This window comes from Serinus canaria, chromosome Z, assembly GCF_022539315.1.
Source record: "Serinus canaria isolate serCan28SL12 chromosome Z, serCan2020, whole genome shotgun sequence".
Classification (NCBI taxonomy): Eukaryota; Metazoa; Chordata; class Aves; order Passeriformes; family Fringillidae; genus Serinus; species Serinus canaria.
In genome coordinates, this window is record NC_066343.1 from 56,057,084 (window position 1) to 56,080,165 (window position 23,082).

The 23,082-nt window shown below is 35.5% G+C and overlaps 1 protein-coding gene across 1 annotated transcript in view; it reads right to left on the reverse strand.

The window, feature by feature from the left end:
• IPO11 (importin 11) overlaps positions 1-23,082 on the reverse strand; it is an 80,272-nt gene that overhangs the window by 26,142 nt on the left and 31,048 nt on the right. Inside the window, exons 16-29 of the mRNA XM_030236708.2 lie at positions 22,812-22,859; positions 22,057-22,162; positions 18,104-18,230; positions 16,392-16,425; positions 16,172-16,212; positions 15,003-15,119; positions 13,491-13,604; positions 12,118-12,233; positions 10,594-10,670; positions 5,765-5,844; positions 5,107-5,187; positions 2,652-2,747; positions 1,029-1,142; positions 5-126 (exon numbers count right to left, since the gene is read on the reverse strand). Of these exons, the coding sequence (XP_030092568.2) occupies positions 5-126; positions 1,029-1,142; positions 2,652-2,747; positions 5,107-5,187; positions 5,765-5,844; positions 10,594-10,670; positions 12,118-12,233; positions 13,491-13,604; positions 15,003-15,119; positions 16,172-16,212; positions 16,392-16,425; positions 18,104-18,230; positions 22,057-22,162; positions 22,812-22,859 (1,273 nt within the window). The remainder of the gene's footprint in view (positions 1-4; positions 127-1,028; positions 1,143-2,651; positions 2,748-5,106; positions 5,188-5,764; positions 5,845-10,593; positions 10,671-12,117; positions 12,234-13,490; positions 13,605-15,002; positions 15,120-16,171; positions 16,213-16,391; positions 16,426-18,103; positions 18,231-22,056; positions 22,163-22,811; positions 22,860-23,082) is intronic.

The following is a 23,082-nucleotide window of genomic DNA, read 5'->3' on the forward strand; positions in this document are numbered from 1 at the left end:
TTACTTATTCAATGATGGCAGAAGAGAAAGCAATGCCAAAGCAGAAAGTTTTCTTCTTTCTGGCTGAGTGATGTTATCCATCCGATCAACCCACATTTCAATCATGTTACCAAGAACTTGGTCCAACTGCATTGGGAAACACAATGTTCTTTTTCAGTTAGAAGTACATTAGCTTGTTTAGAAAATAACTTATTTTAATTTTTCTAGTAAATGAATACATTATTTAGTCTTGGAAAGACACTACACAACTGTACACCTGACAAAAGTAACAAGCAACTAGTACTTTTAAAAAATTTTCTATGACAATGCTTCTAGGCCCTGAACCCTCCATACCATTAGCTGTAACCTAGATGCTTGAAATGCATTTCATTTATGGACAGGAACTAATTCAGGACAGCAAATTATTCCATTTCTCCATAACAGTCTCATAGAAAAAAAACCACACGGACTTATTCTGCTTTATCTACACAGTGACAAATTTAAAAAGAAAGACTTGTCATTACCTGTTTGAAAACTGTATTATATCCCAGAAAAGCAAATTTCCCTGAAAGAATATTTGAACACTTGTAGCAAAAGACCCTCAGTAACTTCACCAGTGAAACTGAAGCACACTGAATTTGATACTCCAGAAAAGCAGAGGAGAATCATTAGGCTATTCTCCATGCTGCAAGATCCATCAAGATGGCACAGGGAAAGAAATTCTTACCCTACAATTGTGTGTGACCTAAGGGGGTTTACATGGCTAATTGTGGGATGCAGCAGGAAGAGAATTTAGGGACTCTATAAAAATTTTAATGGGATGTTCTAAGTAATTATAGGAACATATAAAAGTTGTTACACGCTGTTCAGGGAAAGGAAAGAAGAAAGGAGAAGAGCCCCTTTTCAAGAGTAACTGGGCAGGAACAAGCATGGATAATAGAGGGAAAAGTTTATTCAGGTCAAAAGCAAGCAAGACTTCCCTATGTAACACAGCTGAAATACCAAGACACAAAAAACCCAAAAGGACAAAAAAGGACAATAAACCTTACCTCCTGACCCAATTCACATGCCATCTGGCTCAAAAGCAATGAAAAAAATCTTGCATTTTGTAGTAGAACTCTACCCATGATCCCCAGATAAGTAGACATCACCACTGGGTACCTCTGAAATGAAAATAAACCAAAACAAAAGGTGCTTAGTGTAAGTAAAAGAAAAATATTTGGCACACATAGCAGCAGTGTGTGGAAAATACTTGCATGCATCCCTGATGTATTTCACTAAATTTTAAATTATAAATTGCAATTTAAGAGCCTCTAGGAACAGAAGACTGAGTGAGCAACCTATCAGAGTTCTCAGTTCTTAGAATATGAAAACTACGACAATTTCATCCTAACAGCCAAGACAATTTGCAAGGTGATTTTACTTTAAATTTTAAAACCTGTATCTTAAGGAAATAACAGTTTATTGTACTGCTAAAATATTACTTTTGAAGTTGATTATGGTTCCAAGTTACTGCTTACAATTTCAGTAAAATTAAGAACACTTAGTAATTCTGAAGTTACTTTTTTCAGATAGAAACTATAATACATTTGCCAAAAACTAATCTGCAGGAGTCTCAAAATTAACTGGGTAGAGTAGTAAGATTCACTAGTTTATTATCTTTGGTTATTACTTTTAAAAGAAGCTATGGATTTTTTTCATATTAAATTCAGGACATAACAATATAACTGTGTTTTGTAAAATAGCCTACTTGAAAAACAAAATGCCAACATTTACCTGAAAATTCTAACCCAAAGTTATACATTCTGAATAGGGTATAATGAATTCATTAGTCTTAAATAAGAAGGCATTTTAAAAATCCACTCTATCTTTGTGCTTTGAACAGCAAAAAGTACTTTGCTATATAGTGTTACTTGGCTTAAACTTTGAAATCTTATTCAACTCAGAAACTGAAGCTAATTATTGACATTTGAAAGTCTTCAACTGAGAAAAAAGCAAAGGTTTTGATCAAAGAAGTCCAAAAGCTTGAAGTATTCCACCCACTGATTTCTGCTAGAAACTGAAAGGTTCAACACAGTTAAAGCATATTTGATTTTACTCATTTTCATCCAACACAGAAGTTTGAAATCAAAGAGAGAAAATGGAGAAGTTATGACATGTAGGCCAGCAAAATCTTAAAGACTATCTCACACAAATCATTCTCACACCCTTCAGTTCTTCATATTAGATATGCCAATTAAGAAAAGAAGATCAAGTTGATCTTCTCCTGCTTCAGTTTGTTTTTCTCTCATCTAGGTACAATTAAAAAGGAACAGTATGTGTCTTTAAAAAAAAAAAAAAACAACAAAAAACCTCCATCACCAACTAAGGGTTACACTAGGCCTAATGTTATAGCTCTTAAAAATGTTAATAGTGAAGGAACGGTGGAACAGCAGAATTAAATTTGTGCTATTTTATTCAAACAAACACTACATGACAAAACAAGTGCTGGACAGGTTGTTTCTTCTTGTGCAACTGTGTTACCTTTAAAGATTTTTAAACTAGATGTGAAAAATCTATCAGATGCTCTTAAAACAAGAGAAAATACAACACCAATATGAAAAAAATGGAGATAATGGAAGGTACTTTCATTTTCCAAAGGAAAAGTGGAGTCTAGTTAAAGAAACTCTTACCTCCCCATCTATAATCCCCCTGAATACTGATGGCAGAAGGGGTTGAAACAATTGAGGACCCAACACAGGGTTGACTTTTAGGACATTTTCTACAACCTTAAGAAAAAGAGCAAATTAGACCATTAGAAAAGTACATTCAGAAATCTTAACCAAAGCTTTAAACCCATGTGTATTGGTTTACACATATTACCAGGACGCTTACCATTAAATACCAGCAAATCCCAGATTGCTGAAACTATATTCTAGTAAAATATTCTGCAAACCTGATTTGCATAAATGCACCTGGTGAAAGCTGACAGGCTAATGAAACCCACCTAGCCAAGCACCTCACAAGACTCCCCATGTTGCAGGCAAAGTTGATGAGGTTGTTTGGAAAAAGGGACTTTGTTATGGTTCCAGGAAAAGCAGGAGATTGAGGTAGTTGGCAGGGTGAAGTACCAGCAGTTCAGGGTGTATTTCCATAGCTTTGTCATGTCATTTTTGAGAAACTGCAGATTAGAACATACCAGCTCTTTGCAGGTGTGCTCTCAGAGGTGCTATTTTGGGTACCTTGCTCTGGTTCCCAATAACTCTTTACCCTTTGTTTTTCAGCTCCTTCCCCCCCCCACCATTTTCTGTTCCCTGAAGTAACTTGTTTTCCGGCCTTCTTTCATTTTTCTTGTGCCCAGATGTTTGTGCTCTACCCTTGTACCAAGAGAGATGTGAAGAGGCTGTGAGAATAATGGGCTGAGGGCTCCTCATTCCTTCTTCCAGGTAAAGAAAGTGACCCCACATGCACAAACACACTGATGTGTTTATAAAGCACATAAAGATATCATAAATGTACCACATCTAAACACTTAGTCTCCATTTACTTCCACCTCAGAGGAATTTCAACAAGGACCAAGTCTTCTGTGCTCTTGACCAAACTCTCCTAAATATTTTTTCTCCATTTTGAACCTTGTTCCCAATAGTTTCAATTTAATACTCTTTTTTGCACTGAGAAAAGTGTTAAGCAGTTGACCTCTCTCAACGCCCCTCAATTTTGTAGACCTTTATTATGCAGATGTATAAAAGAGGGTTATTATGTTTACCTCTACAGAGGTAAACATAACTTTTCCCCCACTCATCTTTCTGGGTACTGGAAGTTTTGGCCATCTCCTTTATTCCTTGCACAAAACCCTTTATTGTCAGTGTCAAGATAATTAGAAAATCAAGTCACATCAAGCCTCAGCAATCTTGCAACAAATTGTCTTATGAGTCCAAATTAGTATTTTTCAACCTTATTAATTTAATTACTGTTCTAATATCTATTTACAATCCAGCCAAAGCTGTTTGTTTGAAACTATTTCAGAGAACACCCCCGGGTGCTTCTGTTCCCAATGCTTATCTAGATTTTGGGTCTTTCTGTTTAACAAGTCAGCATAGTGAAGTCTGACAAAACTTTTGCTTTTTCTAAAAATATTTACAAGGATGATAGCTCAGTTATCCCTCTGGAATAAAGACAGCATTACTACAAAAGTGTTCCAAGTATACTAGACAAATCTTGCAGCAAGGCCACACTGGGACCCAAGCAAATTAATGATTCTGTACTGGCAGTATAATTCCATTTTAGAAATCTGATTAAAAGCTGCTGCATAAAACATTTGCTCAACTACAGACTTTAAATAATATCACTGAATAGACTGGAATTGACATTTTAAATTTCAGAACTAGAGGCCTTAAACTCCTCACAGAAGTAACTACAAACAGGGGAGAATATGACCTTCACAGTTGTTTTCTGTCCTGGATTCTGGAACCAGCTGTGCAATCACCCAAAGAGACAGCTGGGATCCAATTTATATACCCCATCACATTTACAATTAAATTAATTCAAGTCCAAGTTTTCACAAACAACACAGAGACCCCTGTAAGTGCAACTGCTGGAAATGTTAATAGTAGTATACTCCAGCTATACTGCATTACCGTACTACAGCTATACTGTAGAGCGGTACTACTACTCAGTTATATTTCAACTTTATTTCCTGAAATTCTTCAAAAGACACATTCAAATTGTTATTAGTATTTCAAAAGCTTAGGAGTTCCAACACTATTTTAAGGCTGTGTGAAAATAAAAATTTCTGGTGCTTTGAAAAACCTTTAGCAACTGTAAGCAGTTTTACAACAGCAACTTATGCCAAAGACAAACAAAGACTGTTTGAACTCTGTGTCTGGTACAAATGAAGTATGGTACACGAAGGAATTTCATGGAGACCACATATATAAAACATTCAATAAAGATAGGAGAAGTTTGTTCTACACTGACTAGGTTTGCTCTATACTCACTTCAAGTAAGTAGTTAAACCACCACTGATGGTTTAACTCCAATGTCAAATTCTGGTTAATATACTTGTTTCTTCTACATGTTCTAAATTCTACTTGAAAATATTACGTGTACAGAGCTGAGTCTCTGGATATTATTTTCATTATACTCCACCTTTAAAACTTGAACTTGACCTTCAATAGTTATGTCCTTCAAAAGTTCACAAAATGACCGACATAAGTCAGCAGCATACATCTGAAATAAAATGAAAAAGATGGTATTATGCAATGCATTGGTATATATTTTGAAACCCAATTCCTTGGGGCTTTCATTTGCCTAAAGACCCAGTTTCTCTTCAAAGATTGTATCTGCTACAATGTTCATCATTCTAACCTAATTAAAATCTAATCTAAGCATTTTGTTGAATTTTAACATTGCAGGACATCTAAACAATCAATCTCAAAGAATTTTCTAATGAAGAAGGGGTGACGACAAGGCGTAATATCTTGTTCAACTCCTGGTAGCATGTATATTCATAATTTTAATCTGGTAGGATAATAAGAGTAACTATTATTACCCAACATAGAACCATTCAGATATCAAATTACTAAATCAATCTGCAAAGCATTAATTCTAAATAATAATATTTCTCAAATCTCAGCATCCACCGTGCACCATACAGAGCTAACATTAGAACAGTATGTTTGTATACACATATATGAATAAGAGAATAAATGTTTGTGTGTATGGTGTGCTCCAAGACAAGAGAAAAAAACGTTTGCCAGTAAGGAACTGAGGTGGCAGTATGGATCTTTATATAATGGTAACATACCTGCAAAAATTCAGATGAAGATAAGAAAATATAAGCATTGATGATCTTAAAACAATTTTTGAGATTTTCTGAACTTAGCTCTGGAAAAAACAGAAATCACAATTCAGAACCTGATCACCAAACTGAAGTACAACCAAGATGATTTCCTTCTGAAAGTCTTTTCCTCTCACAGCTTGTAGTGCCAGGTGCCAACAAACAGAAAAAAGATCTTAGATCCAGTGCCAATCAGGCTCTCTCTCTCTGCAGAGGCAATTACAGATGTGGGATGACAGCTCTCATGCTCAAATGAAATCCTGTGACCTCAAAAGCTAATGCTAACTAAAAACGAAAAACAAACAAAAGTCAGGTTTTGGATGTAATACTGGGTTAAGAAGATACTAAAGACTGAATAAATGAAACGTACTTTAGAGACTCGCAATTACAGATAAATGGTCTGTCTCACACTGAGTCAGTAAATGCTCAGCAAAAAGAATCAAATAAAGATTGCAGTTCTGCTCTTCTGACCCAGATTCCACATCAAATGGCATTGAGCTGACACACACTGAGCTGTAGGGCATAGCTTGAGTATTTCAGTAAAGAAAGCATACCCGCCTAAGAGATAAAAACACACAGAGGAAGATATACAGCAGCAGCTTGAAGAGAGAAAAAGATATACCCTCAGGCACTACCTGTAAGACTGTTTAAGGGGGAAAAAAAAGCCACTCTGGAACATGTATAAGCAGAACTCACAGCAAAATGAAAAGTTTCAAAGTTTCATATGGATGTTGATACTAGTGCAGAAAGTCCACATTGGACCTCAGTTTCATCACCTTTAATATATCCAAAAAAACTACTTTGGAGAAGCAACAGGAAAATATTTTAACATGATTTTTAAATAAAATTCCTTTCCCATATGGAACAAACATCTGGCTAAGAATTCATGCGCCTCCCATGGCTTAGATGAAAGCAATTGTATCAAAGTGTGGCTTACATCTAGTGATATTTATATATAAAAAAATTCTACCAAAACCAGTTATCACCATGACTATGTCTGCTTTTCCATTATAACATCTGTATAGTTCTGGGGATATAGTTCAGCAGATTTTCTTTTTTACCCCACCCACTAGGTTGAACATTAATATTCTTCCATTTGATATGGCCATAAGACAGCTTTGCATTCATGTGTATGTTCATATGTCAGTACTCAGACAGGTCATATCTTGTAATCATTTATTATGAGTATTTTTGTCCCTTGACTTGAAAGGAGGTCACCTATCAATCCAATACACTCATCAAAAGATTCCAAGATATCTGTGAATTTAGTTTTAGTAGCATATTACTGGAGTTACACATTGAGTTCTACTTAGAGGTCTGCATTTGTGTTTCTCTCTTTACTGAATAGAATAATATTTAAAGTTTTACACACTGAAACAAGTAGATAAATTCTAAATAAATGGTCATATAAACACGAAGCACTACTAAGTTTTCCATAACTTCCCATTCTGTGATAACCAATCAAAGGTAATAAGATGTGTGTAACAGAAATTGTACTTCAGGTTAAAAAGAAAACAGGTATGACAGATACAATGGAAATGACAGAACCTCCATCATGCAAACACAGCTCAACGTTTAGCAAAATTTTCTGGAAAGATCTCATGTAGAACTAACTACATTTAGAAACTAATTATACATCAATTATCTTGCCAGGATTTCCTGAATCACACATATTTTTCTGAATTCATTAATGTGCTCCTTTGAGATTTGTTTGGCTCAGAGGAGTTAGACCAGTTCCAGTAACCTGGTTTTTGCCAGTACCTTTATAAATACAGCACATGCACATTAAACCTGATGGTTCTCAGAACAGGTTATGTCTAGATTGTGACCATTCTCCCAGCCTGAAATTGTATCAGATTCAACTGCCATTTTAAGCAGCCTCGGCGCAGAAACACTTCCATCCTAAGACAATTAATGTATTTCTCCATTCCACATTATTCAATACATTGCAAGAGATGTATTAAAGAGACTGTGCAATTCCTCTTCAACAGAGTTTAAACAGTAGTAGCAGTGCTGAACTGGAAACCAAGTATGACAATTATGCTGTGAATAATTATTGTACATCAGTGACAGCACCATAATCTTTGAAGGTCGGTCACTTATGCAAGTGAAATCAAGCCTTCATATCAAATGCAACATTCTGCTCCTGAAGGCAAATCTAATTGACTTGTATAACTCCTCTGACATCCACTTCCAACAACAGTAGTATCCTGAAATGGGTACAAAAAGATATTTTCATAACAATTATATCTGGAAGTGAACAACTATTTTCAGATTAGTTAAAAAAAGAAAATCAAAACATATATATAAATATCTTTCCCCTTCAAGTTAAAAAATCTCACATATGAATTCTTCTTTCCCTGCCCTCCAGCTCTTCTACTTCATACATGCTCACCTCTGACATATTTTCTGAATGACTTACATGCTTATACAGAAGCTAAGCACACCAGTAAAATAGTTACACTACCTGTATATTACAGTAATTCCACTCAGTAAAATAAATTCAGAAAACAAAGGTCAGGAGCTTAATATTCCTTATATGGTACTTTCAAGAACTAATTTTCTGGAGCACCTTGTTGCTAGTTCTCCACATTACAACACAAGACATAAGCATGGTAGTTACCCATTCAGAACTTCCCTTCACCTCATCTATCCTTTGACTTTTACTTTGATGACTTCGGACTGAATTGAAACCAGTCTTGGAGAGATTATCTTTTTTTTGCCTTATCTCAGACACTTAAGACACATAAGACTTTGCAATTTTGACTTCTCACCTTGTTCTGACAACTACATCACCATGCTAAGAAGGACAGAAGAGTCTGACTTTATGTGCTGGAAGTTTCAGCTGAATACTGCTACTGGTGTACTAGAGAAACTCTGCTACAGGTTTAAGTCTGAGCAGTTATTTAATTAACTAGCACTGTTGATCATCAGTGATCAATATGTTTTCTTTTGCAAGATGTTGCACCTTAAACTGTATTGTTGTACTTGATTAAGTGAAGAAGCTCTTTTTCAAGTGTCCTGAATGAAGTAGCTCCCTGACGGGTAGCAGATGGCAGCACTGTACTTGCTTTCTAACTACCATGTTTTAAAATAAGGTTAGCACTAATCCAAAATTCCAGCTCTATATAAGCATCATAACACCATTGCTGCGTCATGTGGAGGCTGTCTAGTCAGATTCTCCTGATGTAAACAGATTGAATTTGTAGGCAAAGAGCATATCAGAATGGTTTCCACTACGCAGAAAAATGTGCATCATTTTGTAGCAATCAAAATTTTTGACGAACATGACACCCAAAACCAGTTTTTCAGAAAAATGCTCAGAAAGTGAAGTAGTACAGAAGCCTATAGGGTGATTACACATCATCTACTGTGTTTCACTCCCAACCCTGACTAAAAAAAAGTTTGATATAAGCATGTTTGAAGGCTCATCCTAAAGAAACCCTACCCAGCTTAACTGCACTACTTACTCTACCAGCATCATGCAGCTTAAATTTTTCAGAATAAATAACTTCTCTTGAGAATGTATTTTTTTCCAAAGGAGACCATCACTATTCTCCAGGATCCATTCATAAAACAAGGAAATCATTACAAGTGGAGAATATTCCAGAGTACCTCCACCTTTTCTAAGAGTATGCCAGGGTTTCCATTTCTACTCATCTCCACTCTGAAAAGTATCACATGAGGACTGGGGGGAAAATATCAGTAGCAAACAAATAAGCCACAAATACCAAGTACTTCTGAATTTAAGTCGAGCAGATTAGCAGTGTGAAAAACCATGAAAATCGCAGCCATTCATGCAGTGCAGGGTTCCTGCAGCAGACACCACCTCAGACTGACACAGAACAAGAAGGCGAAAGGGGAGGTTCTAGTTATGGATGATCACAACAGTCATCAGGACTCAGCAGCCGATGAATTTTAGTGGTAGCTGTGGAGTATTTAACCATAAAGCCACTACTACTAACCAGAGCAGTTTTGTCATTAGAGATCTTGTATGCAAGGGAAAGTAACAGAAGACATCATCCACCTACGTATCATGACTTTATACTGACCAGTAGAAAAAGAATAAAATATTAAGTCCTGAAAATAATTATCAATTAAAAAGCTAACTTCTGTAAATCTGTGAACACATTTCTCTAAAAAAAATGAACCCATTTGCTGTATTAGTGTTGAAATCTCAAAAGCACAGCTAAAGATCTAAACACAAACATACTAACAAAAATAAACCACAAATTTTTTACACTCCCTTTAAATATGAAGCAAAAGTACTTGACATATCAGTATTTTCTAAGCAATGAATCCTATTTCTCATTACTAAGCTATATTTTGCAAAAAAACTGCTGTTTTTCATTTCAGCGCTTGACCCAAATGTTTAGACATATTTAGGCAGTTTGAAAACATCCTGCATTGTTATTAAATGGATAAGGTAAAAGCTATTAACTTTATTTGGTTGTAAGCAGAACAGGCAAGTATTCCATATAATCAATATCAGTAACACTTGGCACATTTGGTGCTCAATTTCAGAAACTTCATAAAATAACCTCTGAAATGATAAACTTTCTCTGAAATCTGTCTTATCTTTCATGTACACCAGCTCAACTTGATTAAAAAAAGAACAGTAAGTAGATCATAAATATTAAAAAATATGAGAAAGTCAGACAATAAAAACCTATTCCTCAATTTTTGTTACAATTCTGCAAGATCCCTTAGTACCTGCAACCACACGAGCATTGATTAGTGCATGAACAACAAGCAGCAGGAAAAAAACCCTGAAATTTTATTAGTGAAAGACTTACCAAGAAGGGCAGACATATTCTGAAATATTCTCAGGAGTTCTGGTGTAAGACATGGACTATTCTCCAATGTCACTAACCTAAGAACAGATCAAGCAAAATATTTCAGATGATGTATGAGTAACACTGAGCAATCATTTTGACAGATGTAAATATTTTAACTCTGGGTATCCATCTATGTTATCAAAAATGTGTAACAATTACCCAGAAGCACACTTCAAGCAGAGCAATAGTCCTCACAATACACTCATCAGTATAGGCACAGGTCTTGCCAAGGTAGGAAAACAAAGAAAAACATGATACTATCTTTTTATAAAGACAACATAAGCACTGAAATGCAACAGTGAGAATGCCTAAGTAGCAAGCCACGTTACTTTGAGAAGTTGGGTAGAGAGGGATATTTACAGTGCAAGGACAACACGTGTTCTAAACCTAAAAGGAGAAGCTGTGATGGACCAGCTCACATGTTTACATTTTTTTAAAGTCCCAAATAAGGCATTATCTTACATGGTTTATAACAATTAAAAATTCCTGAGATTTGAAAACAGTAGTTATAAATTAAGCTTGCATTTAAAGCCCTAGCAACAAATTCCATTTTCTCCTAGATCTTAGGCATGGGATTACCACATTAAAGTAACATGTCTGGTTATGTGAAATTTTTTTTTTCCTGCTCTTGGTTCAAGAAGCCCTCCGAGTCCTAACTGTCCCTGCCAATTGTCTGGATTTCTCTGATGCTCTAACACATCTTAGAATATCATTCTTCTGTACAGACACCAGAAGAGCAACCTCAAGATCAGTACCATTAAGAAGATAAAGTTCTGAACTGATACATGTAAAAAGGTCCCAATTCTATATTTTGAGACACTCTTGCACTTTTACTTGCTGCCACCAGCATTATAAATCTCAGTTTTGCTGCATATATGAACAGAGCATTTGTAGGTTAAATATTTCTAACCGAAATGCTAATTTATAATTCAGATCAAAGGAATGGCTCACTATTTCAAGACAAACCCTATGTATTCCTATTCTTCAGAATTTGGTCCCCTCTTTTATTGTCCCCTCTTACAGCATCAGCTGCACCAGAAACAAATAAATCGGGTTCATGGCAAACTGAGCACAGGGTCACTTCAGTCACCAAACAGTCTGAGATACAGAAAGTAACTTCTACATTTTATCCTTGTAATTATGACATCTCTTCCTGCAACCAGTTCTGATCCACTGGCTCACTGCTCTCCCTAAGTCAAGCCCACTGAATTGTTAAATTAGCACACACATTATAGTGAGTCTACACTTTTTGTCCTGCTACAGAATGGTATCTTCAGTATCACCTGCCTAAAAATGAATAATAGGCAAAACACAACTAAAAAGAGCTGAGTATACAAATTTCCTTAACTCCTGTCTTCTGAGAAAAGGTATGATATACGTGATGTCAAGGTAAGGTAACAACAACATATCAAATTTAATATTCAAAGCTTTTTACAACATTTTTTTCTTCTGGGGATACAACAATAAACAAAACATTCTTACCACAGCTCTAAACCATCTTCCAGAAGATAGACATGTGGAGGCTGAGAAACATCTGTACTTAGCTGGATAACTGGAAGTAGAAAAGGGTAGAGATTTTTGCTGTCTGCTCCCAGTCCCTACAAAATAAGTAAAAAATGTACAATATGTCAAAAGCCTTCAATAAAGCATTTCAAAAATAGCATGGAAAATATCTGCACTGCTGTTACATTCACATGTAAACATGCATTCAAGAAATCAAAGGTTGAACTTGCTTCCATTTCATACAACAATAAAATAGTCCAATATTCCTAAACTTTCTCCCAATATGTCTTAAGAATATTATTTTTTTAAAAACAATCCAGTTACCAATAGCAAGAAAAAAATATAAAGAACATACATTCTTAAAAACATTCATTGGTCATTCTCTTTCTTGGAGAGGTCATGCGTTTAACAAATACCAAATAACTTAAAGCTGAATGTTTTACAGGTCAAGAAAAATATTACTCTTTGGTTCTTATCATTTACAAAATCATTAGACATATTCTAATATTCAGGAGAAAGATTTGTTTTCATAGCTACCCAAAGATTCACAGGCTGATGACAGTGATTCAGTTTCTAAATGATCCATGAGACTTGTGAACAATGAAGAGTAAACTGGGAACAACTGCCAATTACTGTACAGCATTACAAGGTCTTATAATATTACCACTCAAGAGAACTGAGGCTAGTCAAATGCTGAGCTTACCTAATTCCTGTATTTTTACAATGGAAAACTTAAAATTATTTTATATTTTTAAATTGCAGCTTCTTTGAGCATTTATCTACTTACTTAAACAAACATGCCTTAAAAGAAAAAGATTTTTCTACAAATCTGTCTCATCTCTTTGTGTCTACCTACACCAAGAGATTTTTGCCTTTTGTTAAAAAAAGTAAAATACTCATATTTTAGTCTCCACGGGGGATTAAAGAAGAATTTCTACAATTTGTTTATGGTAAAAATCTATTTCCTCTTCCTTTAAAGTAATGCCACTTGGGAAAGAACCTTTATTTCCCCTTTCATAATAATATATGTTATTTCCCTTTCACTTTCTCTCCACTATTAACCTCTGCAATACCATCCTTTTAAGTCATGCATTTCCACAAGTTCAAGACTGCATATTAAGTCTGTTCCTGTACAGACACTATCACAGGAGCACTTCTCTTGGTCTCTGCTAGTCCTACTACATTTTCTTTGAGATGCAGTAGGTGTTGGAGAAGGTAGTGTGGCATACAGTCTGTACTAAAGAAGTAGTTAATACTATGGATTCTGCAGCCAATATAACTACGTGCTGTTTTATCATCAAGAAATAACTGTAGGAAGTACTGACAATGTTTGTATGACTCAGATTCCTTACCTGGACGAGATGGATTAGAGTGGTTAGAATGGCACATCGTAGCATATTGTGCTCCTCACTCTGCTTCCAAAGCAGTGGTAAATACTGAACCAAACATCCCACATATGGTCGTATCTAAAGTTCAGAACACAAACTGGTTTCTTAATATGTGAAACAAGAATAACTTAATAATAACTTATCCCAAGCATAGCTTCTGAAAAATATAGGAGCTGGTTTTGTCTCAGTAAAACCACAGAGTTTGCTTAAATCTTTCTAAAACACTGTATTCTTTACTCTGTGGCTGAAGTAACTTCTGACTGCAGAGTAGTTTGAAACAAACATATTACTTATGGTGACATTTATGTATGGCAATCAAGCTTATGTAGTAAAGAGCACACAAAAATTGTGTAAAGCTTGATACACAGAGGTATTTTCATATTAGTACATTCTTAACTTAGACAGGATACTTAAACAGCATTCTTTAAAAGCAGAAATAGTGGGGAAAAAAACCCAAACCAAAACAAACAACAAAACCACAAACAAACAACTGAATAACCTCTGGAGTCACCGAGCCTTTGAGCAGGAGTTAGACTTTGTAACTTTCAGAGATTTGTCCTAGCCTATATTTTTTTCTGTTATGGTCTTCAAAACTAAGACATTATTCTATTTGTCTTTGAAAGCATTTAATTAGGAATTAACCTAAATATATTCAAGGGTTTTTTCTCAACTTGTTTTTAATGCTGCTTCTCTAAACTGCAAGAAAATCTGCTGTCATGTTGACTTTTTCTACAAGGGACAATTACGAAAGCTTCATCCGGCTCTCAGACAGGATTACTTATAGAAACACAAGATAAATTCAAAAGCATGCATTATCTCTGTCCTTAATACAGTAATACTGAAAAAAAAAAAAAACTAAACCAAACGCACCACAACAAAACCTGAGACAAAAGGAGCCAAATAGTCATTGTTAATTCTGCAAAACCATCTTCAAATTCTTCATGTAAAAGCTGAAGCACATAATTTAACATTAAAGTACTGAGAATTCATAATGTGAATTTGAAACCTGTCATGCAGTTAAGGAAGTGCTGTAGAGGCAACTCTGACCCATATCAGTATCAACAAAAAAATACAAAGTCAGCTGCACACTCCATACGAGTGCAAAGCATTTTTCCCCAAAAATGCTTTTTCTAATCTGTAAAATAGATTAAAATATTTGTTTGGATATGATACAATTAGAATAAATCACAAATAAAAGAATAAAATTGCAAGAAATGCCACAAGATATAGCAATCCTTTGATACTCTAAAAGCTGATTCAATACAAAAAAATACATTACTTACATAACTTAGGGAAAGTAAGTTAACCGTTTATACTAAACATAAATTGAAATTGAAAGGAGGACCAAGTAATGCCAACAGTGCAGGCATCTCTAACAACAACCAGTCTATTAATTGATGACATTTTCCTTCCACAACAAGTCTTCTTCCATGTTCTTAGGACAAAGCTAAAACTGAAATATATATTAAAAAATACCTGCATATTGACTCTTTCAATCACACAGGACAAAACATGAAGAACATGCATTTTGGTGTCACATTGTGTTACTTCCTGAAGTAGCTGAAAGAGCAGTGTAAACATGGACTCCAGGTACTAAAAGAAAAATAAAGAACCACAGATTAGACGATGAAAAATATAACTAGTCACAAAACTGCTAATTTTCCCATGTGCTTAAAACTCTAAGACAGCCAAAAACTTTGAAAACACAAAGTGTGCAAAATGTTACTCTTTCACTTGCAAAAAACCACACTACACAATCATCGACTAAGCAAGGTAAAAAAAATTCATCTCTACCCCTACATACCAGTTTAAACATGATCAGTTTGAATGTATACCATTTTCATGTTTTGGTAAGTGTAAATGTGATTTCACAGGTAAAATAGACTGTCTCTCCAGAAGGAGGACTTTGTTAAGAGTCAAACAAAAAGTACAGTCTTCCAGCTTTTGGGCTGGTAGATAAAAGTTAAATATTGAACTAAAAAAGACATCTTAGAAAATTCCAGTGTTTACAGTCTAGAGGCACCCTGCATTTTGGTTTGTTTGCTCTCAAGAGAGTTGAAATTAACATGGAAGTCAAAATGAAATGAGGAAATGCATCTGCTAAATCTGAGTGACCAAAATAAAACTTTGGCATACTTATCTCTTTCCACTGTTTACTAACTGACGATACTAATGACCATGGTAAAGAGCACAAATACAGCAGAACCAGAAAGTGGTGCCTTTTTAAGGCATTACTGTAACCACAAGCTGTATTTTAATATTTTTAAGAAGGTGCAGTTTGGAAAGTACTGCATGAAACAGGCATGAGGGTGAGCCACAGTGGTGTTGAGATGTATTTGTTAGATACAGATTTAATATTTTCTTATCATAAAGAAACTTACTATCTGGCAACACCCAGTATATAAAGCTCTAAACACACTGCTATGAGGTTGTAATAGCATTAATACTAAAATGTATGTACATATTAGCAACCTTAACAATAGCAGTATGATTATATATTTGGGTCTGTGAAGACTTCACATACAATGCAAACATGCACACACATCAGTTACTAAACAATGCAATTAAAAATGAAATTGGAAAACATTTTTTCCTGCTTTTCTCTATGTATTTATCTACTCTTCAGAATATATAAATGCTCCTACCGGTAAGAACTGGTCAGTTCTGAACTCGAAGTCATCTACAGGTAAACAGACGTTAAGGAAAAATAATAGTCTGAAGATAGATACCAAGAATCAAATGAGCAAATATTTCATGGACACTCAAAAATTAAAATGTGAAGAATTTGATAGTAAGTTTAAAATTGACTGTTTTCCAGTAACTCAGAATTAAGAACTAATCAAACAGCTTTGCAAATAAGGATATTTAACTTCAGTGTTGTAGCTGTCTCAATACGGACCTGAAAGAGAAAAGTCAAGAAGCACCATGCATACTTCCATTAAACATTTTAATTATCCACAGAGTGTCTGATAATATCAAATAATGTGATGTTTCGGCAATTGAATCACTCTCTGTGCTCTGTCATCCTCTAAAGAATGTAGTTATAGCTCATTTTAATTCACTTTCATTTTAGTATCCTTTACATTTTATTTGTCATTGCCAAAGTGGTAGAAATTGGAAAAGCTACTCAGGCAAAACCTTCAAGGACAAGAAGTAATTAAACAAGAAGATATCCATCTAGACTGTGATAAAAACTCTTGCAACAGAGGAGCAGTTTCATTTGGAATTATCTCACAGAGGCAAGAAGCACAGAATCGAATAAACTCAAGTTACTGTTCTTCCTGTAGATGCTTAGAAATGTCTTAGAAAGTAATAAATATAAACAGCTGACACAGAAACACACTCTGCTCTGCTAATGGTGTCTTTAGGAATCACAGAAATTATTGTTATGACTGGCAATTGCTAATTTATATGTATCTACCAAACCAGCAAAGTTTATTTATTGTTTGTTTGGGGTTTTTTGTGGGCTGGTAGCCCAGTTTGTTTAAAAACAAAAATAAAATAAATAATAACAAAACCAGCATCTCAACTTCATCTCACCTGCTGGTAAACTGAAGTTGTAGCTTTAAGCTACAGATTTGCACTTAACAGTTTAACAACCAATGCCATTTATCATATCCTGTTAGCAGGTAGGATAAATAACCACAGAATATAACACAGAATAACCACAGAATAACCACAGAATCACAGAATCATTATGGATGTAAAAGACTTTTAAAATCATCTAGTCCAACCACCAAACCAGCACCACGATCACTAAACCATGTCACCAACTGCCATATCCACATATTATTGAACATTTCCACCTGTTGCTTGCCAACTCTTTCAGTGAAGAAATTTTTCCTTATGTCCAACCTGAACCGCACTTGGTGCAGCTCAAGGCCAATTCTTCTTGTCCTGTCACTGGTTGTCTGGGAGAAGATACTGACCACAATCTCCTTTCCAGCACTTGTAGGGAGTGATAAGGTCATCCCTGAGCCTCCTTTTCTCCAGGATAAACACCCTCAGCTCTCTCAACCACTCCTCCAAGGACTTGTGCTCTAAACCCTGCCCCAGCTCCAGTGCACTTCTCTGGACTCACTCCAGAATCTCAATGTCCCTTCTGAATTGAGAGCTCAGAGCTGGACACAGCACTCGAGGTGTGCCCTCACCAGTGCCCAGTACTGGGGACAATCCCTGCCCTGGCCCTGCTGGCCACACCATGGCTGATCCAGGCCAGGATGCCATTGGCTTTCTTGGCCACCTGGGCACACCCTGGCTCATGTTCAGCTGCTGCCACCAGCACCCCCAGCTCCTTTCCAGCCTCTCTGCCCCAGCCTGTGGAGCTGCCTGGGGCTGCTGTGACCCAGGGGCAGGACCTGGCACTGGGCCTTGTGGAACCTCACACCACTGGCCCCAGCCATGATCCAGCCTGCTCAGATCCCTCTGCAGAGCCTCCCTGCCCTCCAGCAGATCAGCACTCCCACCCAGCTTGGTGTGATCTGCAAACTCACTTGATCAATGCTGTATAGTAACAGGACTAGTCAAAGAATAACTCAGTTACTTTGTAGTCCAAAAAATTAGTAATTTATGCTTACCACTAAGTCACGGTCTTGAAGCAAGTTACGAATTGCTTCATATAAAACAGGTCTCAAGTCTGATTTGAATTTTACGGAAATCCACCGTCCAATCAGCCATATTACTCGTCTGCGTATTGGTTTATACCTTTAAAATTAGGAGGAAAAAAATTGCACTTGTTAACTCATTACACTACTTGTTATAGAATCCTTAAATGAAAAAGAAATCTAAGAATCATGATGAAAATATTATTGGCCAAAACAATTAAAAGAGTTTTTCAAGATCAACTTCAGTGCAAAAACTGAAGTTTAACTTTCCATTAAAATTCTTCACAAGAAGGCTCAGGAAAAACCAGCTTAAGTCTGAAAAAGATAACTTTCATCCTAAATGACTGAATCTTGAATGTCTCTCGAGGGATACAGTTCATTCTGCATGCAGCACACCAATTAGAAAAATGAAAATAAATGTTACACTTATTACTGCAGTCATGGTATCTACTGCTTTCACTATAGTTCCCAGCAATTCCCCGTAAGGACTGCACTACAGCAACTGTCAGAGTAGTCCACTTCATCAGTCTAAAACTATTCTAAGAGCAGACATTACCTAATCTTGCACTAGTGCCACGACAAGGGCACAAATCAAACAGCTTTAGACTTGATGGGAAGAACAAATCAGAACAATGATTGAGAAAAGCATTTCACAGAGCTGATATTTTTCTCCACTGATGAAAAAACTCATTTGTATGTTTAACTTACAGATGTACAAAGTTAAGAAAGATGAACCATATTTAGATAATTTTAACTAATATATTGTATCATAAACATGTTTTTCATTTGAAGAATTACTGCCTTGTAAACCATCAAAAAGCCATTTAAACTGAATTTATTGATGTTTCTCTACATTTAGTGTGTTTCATTGAACAGTCCTACAACTATAAGACTATAAAAAAAGAACATCTTCAGAGAACATAAAACTTGTGGAAATGGCATATATAAAGCAATTCATTAGGCTGGAACACATATCTAATGAGGAATAACAGTCCAGTGTTACTTTATGTTTACTGAGTGGCAGTGAAGGATAAATAATGCATGTTGAAGCAGGACTCACAAAAAACATTGCCTTATTAATGCACCCTTTGTTTTGTTCAAGAAGCTGTGATAATACAACTTTTTTTACTCTTAGAAGGCCCGTATCTGACGCCTAATCTTGTAAACATCAGAGTACTTAAAAAAACTAAGTGATTTCATTGAGATTTATATATACATTTATTTTTTTTATACAGACCGCTATCACATAAAGAAAAGTTTTAAATTATATGATGTAAGTACATAACTGTGTGCTGAGAGCAAAGATTTTCAGGTCTGGTCATATCTGTTGTTCAAAACATATATCCTTCCTCTGCATCTCGACATTATTTCTCTCCTCTCCATGGTAGAGAAAATACAGCATACTTTTCAGATTTTTTGGGGTAGGTGTATTTGGGTTTTGTCTGGGTTGAGTTTTAGTTTTTTTTGTTTGGGTTTATAGGTGTTTTTTTCTGGGTTTGTTTTTTAATACTGAAGTTTCTCATAGGTGCTCATTGAGGTCCTACTTTTATCTACATTCACTGTTTCTGGGAAAAGCTTAGCTTTTTTTTTTTTTTTTTTTTCAGCTTTTTCTCAGAAGATTAGCTTTGACAAAAAGAGCACATGGTGACTGAGCACAGGCCCACTAAGCCTGGTGGACCTAAAGCTCACATAGGAAAAGTGATCATATTCCAAAATAAGGCAACCTCTGCTGCATTAGTCATAGGACAGCACCTTTAAGCAGTCTGAACTGCATCAAGTGTTCAAGTAAAAAGAACTTTACTTCTCTCTCAGGAGGAAATGCCACTTTACAAACGAGTAATTGCAAAAAAAAAAAAAAAATGTATTCAGTAACATACTTTCATGTTATGGAAAAGTTTCTCATTAATCAGTACAAAACTAAGAATCATGGCAAGTGATAAATTTGGCAGTGCACTACTTACAAAAATCTTTTAGAATTTTTTTTTAATTCCATAATTCTTCTATTACTGTGGTCATGGTTAACGGGCTTACTATCAAGAGGTAAGGAAACATTCAGAGAAAACAGAACATTGCAAACTCCACACTCACTGCTGACAACACATAGGTTTGTGTTTCCAAACATCAACCAGTTCTGAACAAGCATACTGGTAACTACAGGACATTCTCTAGGACAGCAGAGGATACCCTCCAATCCACTCAATCTGATCTGCACATGTATTCCCAAAGCAGCACTACATTCAAGCCACTAACACTGCCTTCCCTTATTGCCATGGTAGTCTCCTATAATAAAGGCAGTAAAAGCTGTTAAAGTAAACAGGGCTTCAAAATTCCAGACAACTTCTACTGCAAACTTTTGTCCCCACAGGAACTTCATCCTGGGATATCACAAATGCCAACCAAATGGTTAAATCAGGTGCCTTCCTCATTGTAATACAACTGTATCAACAACACAAAATTTGTCTGTTTTACTTATGCTATATGGGTGAATAACATAAAAATGCCATAGCCAGCATGGGCTTCTAAGATCACGGTAACTTTATTTAGAGACTGCTGCTGGAGGAGAACAACAGCAAATGAACAATCTTACACAAGATCTCCCATTTTTTCATGCCCTTCTGACATTTAGCCTAATCATTAGAGTATTTGGCAACTTAAAAATAAGTAATCTTAGTAAAAAAAAGTCTAATGAGAAGAATAAAAGCATTAGGAGACAGCAAGTAAACAACTGTGGCAATCATTCTTTGACACTAACATAAGGTTATACATCCAAAAATAAGTAATTTTTTCAAAGTTTATTGTAGTGGAAAAAAGCATTTTAATATTTTAAGTTCCACTCTACAGGAAACTGAACTCTTTGTAAATAGAACATTGAGAAATAAAAGAGCTGACTAGCAACCCATTATGGAAAATGGTTTACAATTATGGCAAATGATTTACAATTTATAGTAGCTCCTAAGGGTATAAGGAAACAAATTAGTTTTTGTTTCACATAAAAAATTGCCCCGAGTAAGATGAATTGCAAATGTACAAGAAAAACATAGTAACAGTCTTCAAAGGACATTTGGGTCACTGCTGATGACTGTGTTGAGAAAAATAGGACATACAACTTGTCTGATAAGGATTAGCATGCACAATAGTGGTCACTGTCCTCCCCCTGGGGAGTGAGCTTGAGAGAAAGGGAGGAACAGTGTCTTCCAGACAATTACAAAGAGCGACAGCTCAGTCTGTACTGAGATGTCAAAAACAATCTTTCAAAATACCCCATGATATCCACTGAACAATAGGAGGTACTTGTGTGAAGGCCATACAAGCGAGGGTGACCTTGGTGAGAAGGAAACACCATAGCAGATGGACTGTATAAAATTCTTCACATAGAAGAAGCTGCAATCACCCACACTTTACAGCACAACCCAAACCCTTATTTCCCCTCTTTATTGCAGTAAAATTAATTCAAGAGAATTACAGAGGGCCTGTATTTAAACTTAAAGAGAAGAACAAATCACTGTCTTGGTTAAACTACCATTTTACAGGGATGATTTCCACAGACTTCAGTTGGACTTTGTTACCCAGAGAATTCCAGGGTCTCTGGAGGCCTAAATCCCTTTTTTTAAAAAAGTAAAGGTGGTTATCCTGAGAAGGTTTAGTCAACTCTAACATATGCAAGAATACAGACAATATACTTCTACAGAACCCTGAAGTATTCACCACATAGTAATTTAAATGTGAACTGTCAAGAACACTGCCACTTCTGTGACTGCTTATCAGTAACCTGTATGCACCTCACACCTCTCCTAATTTAGTTGATATGTTTTAAGGTTGAGTATTTTTCAGCTCAGCAATTATTAGGCATGTCGTCTTATCAGATTTGTATCAACAGTTTGCATTTAAATGATGAAGGCATAAAAAAAAAAAATCAAAGTGTTTACCTGTCATGAGAAACCTGTAGTTCTGCTAATAGCTGATTTTTAAACCATTGATCAAAATCCACACTATCAAATAGCTCATAAGCAGCCAGTCCAACCGCATTATACACTGGGGAAAAATGATAGTTATGCTTATTGTTTACTTCAATGTTAACTTTTTAATATTAAATAATCAGATTAATTTAATATTCAAACCACATTTTTGTAACCTGAACATATTAAAGAAAACAAAACTAAAACATATCTTTCTTTAGATAGTTTTATCAGATCATGGTGAAAGGAACGCTGGTGCAAATTATTAGTAAAAGAAAGACACTGCGGAAGAAAGGTCAGATTCTTAAAATTAGCTAGAAGCCAAAAGAACAATGAGGATCTTATTCTATCATCAATGATGGTTCCATAAGAAACATTTATTTTCTTTTGCCATAAAATCTCCTCACTTGTAAAATGGACAGTATCCCTATTTTCTCCAGAAAATAATGAAGGTTATTTACTTGGCACAGCAGAAAGAACAGGACAGTAAACAAACAGATTGCTTGTTTCAGAAAAAAGCCAAAAAGCAGTGTATTTTTACATAAACATTTTTAAAAGTGTAGGCCAACATCAATGAAAGGCGAATTAGGATTTAGGTGCCACTTTCCAAATGACTTTTCCAAAATTAAAAAGATCTTGCAAATTCCTCATGCAATTTTTAAGAAGTAAAACGCATACACAAAAGTGGCTCTATTACTTCAAAAATAAGGTAAAACTTAATTTACCAGCATCTTTAATCAGTATAGCGTTGGTATTTTCCACATTGGTAGATCCTACAAGCCAAAGTTAAAACAAATAAAAAAGTGTCACTAAAACAAGGAATGCAAGCAACTTTGCACTTAAATGCTTTAAGAAAGGAAGACATGCATTATGACTGCTTTCACTGCTTTTATTCGATTTACAGGTTCACTCATTTCAGTTTTGATACTTTGTTCAGTGACTATATCAAAATCAAATTTCTGCTTTCACATCCTATTTCTGACTTACTTTTTTGGA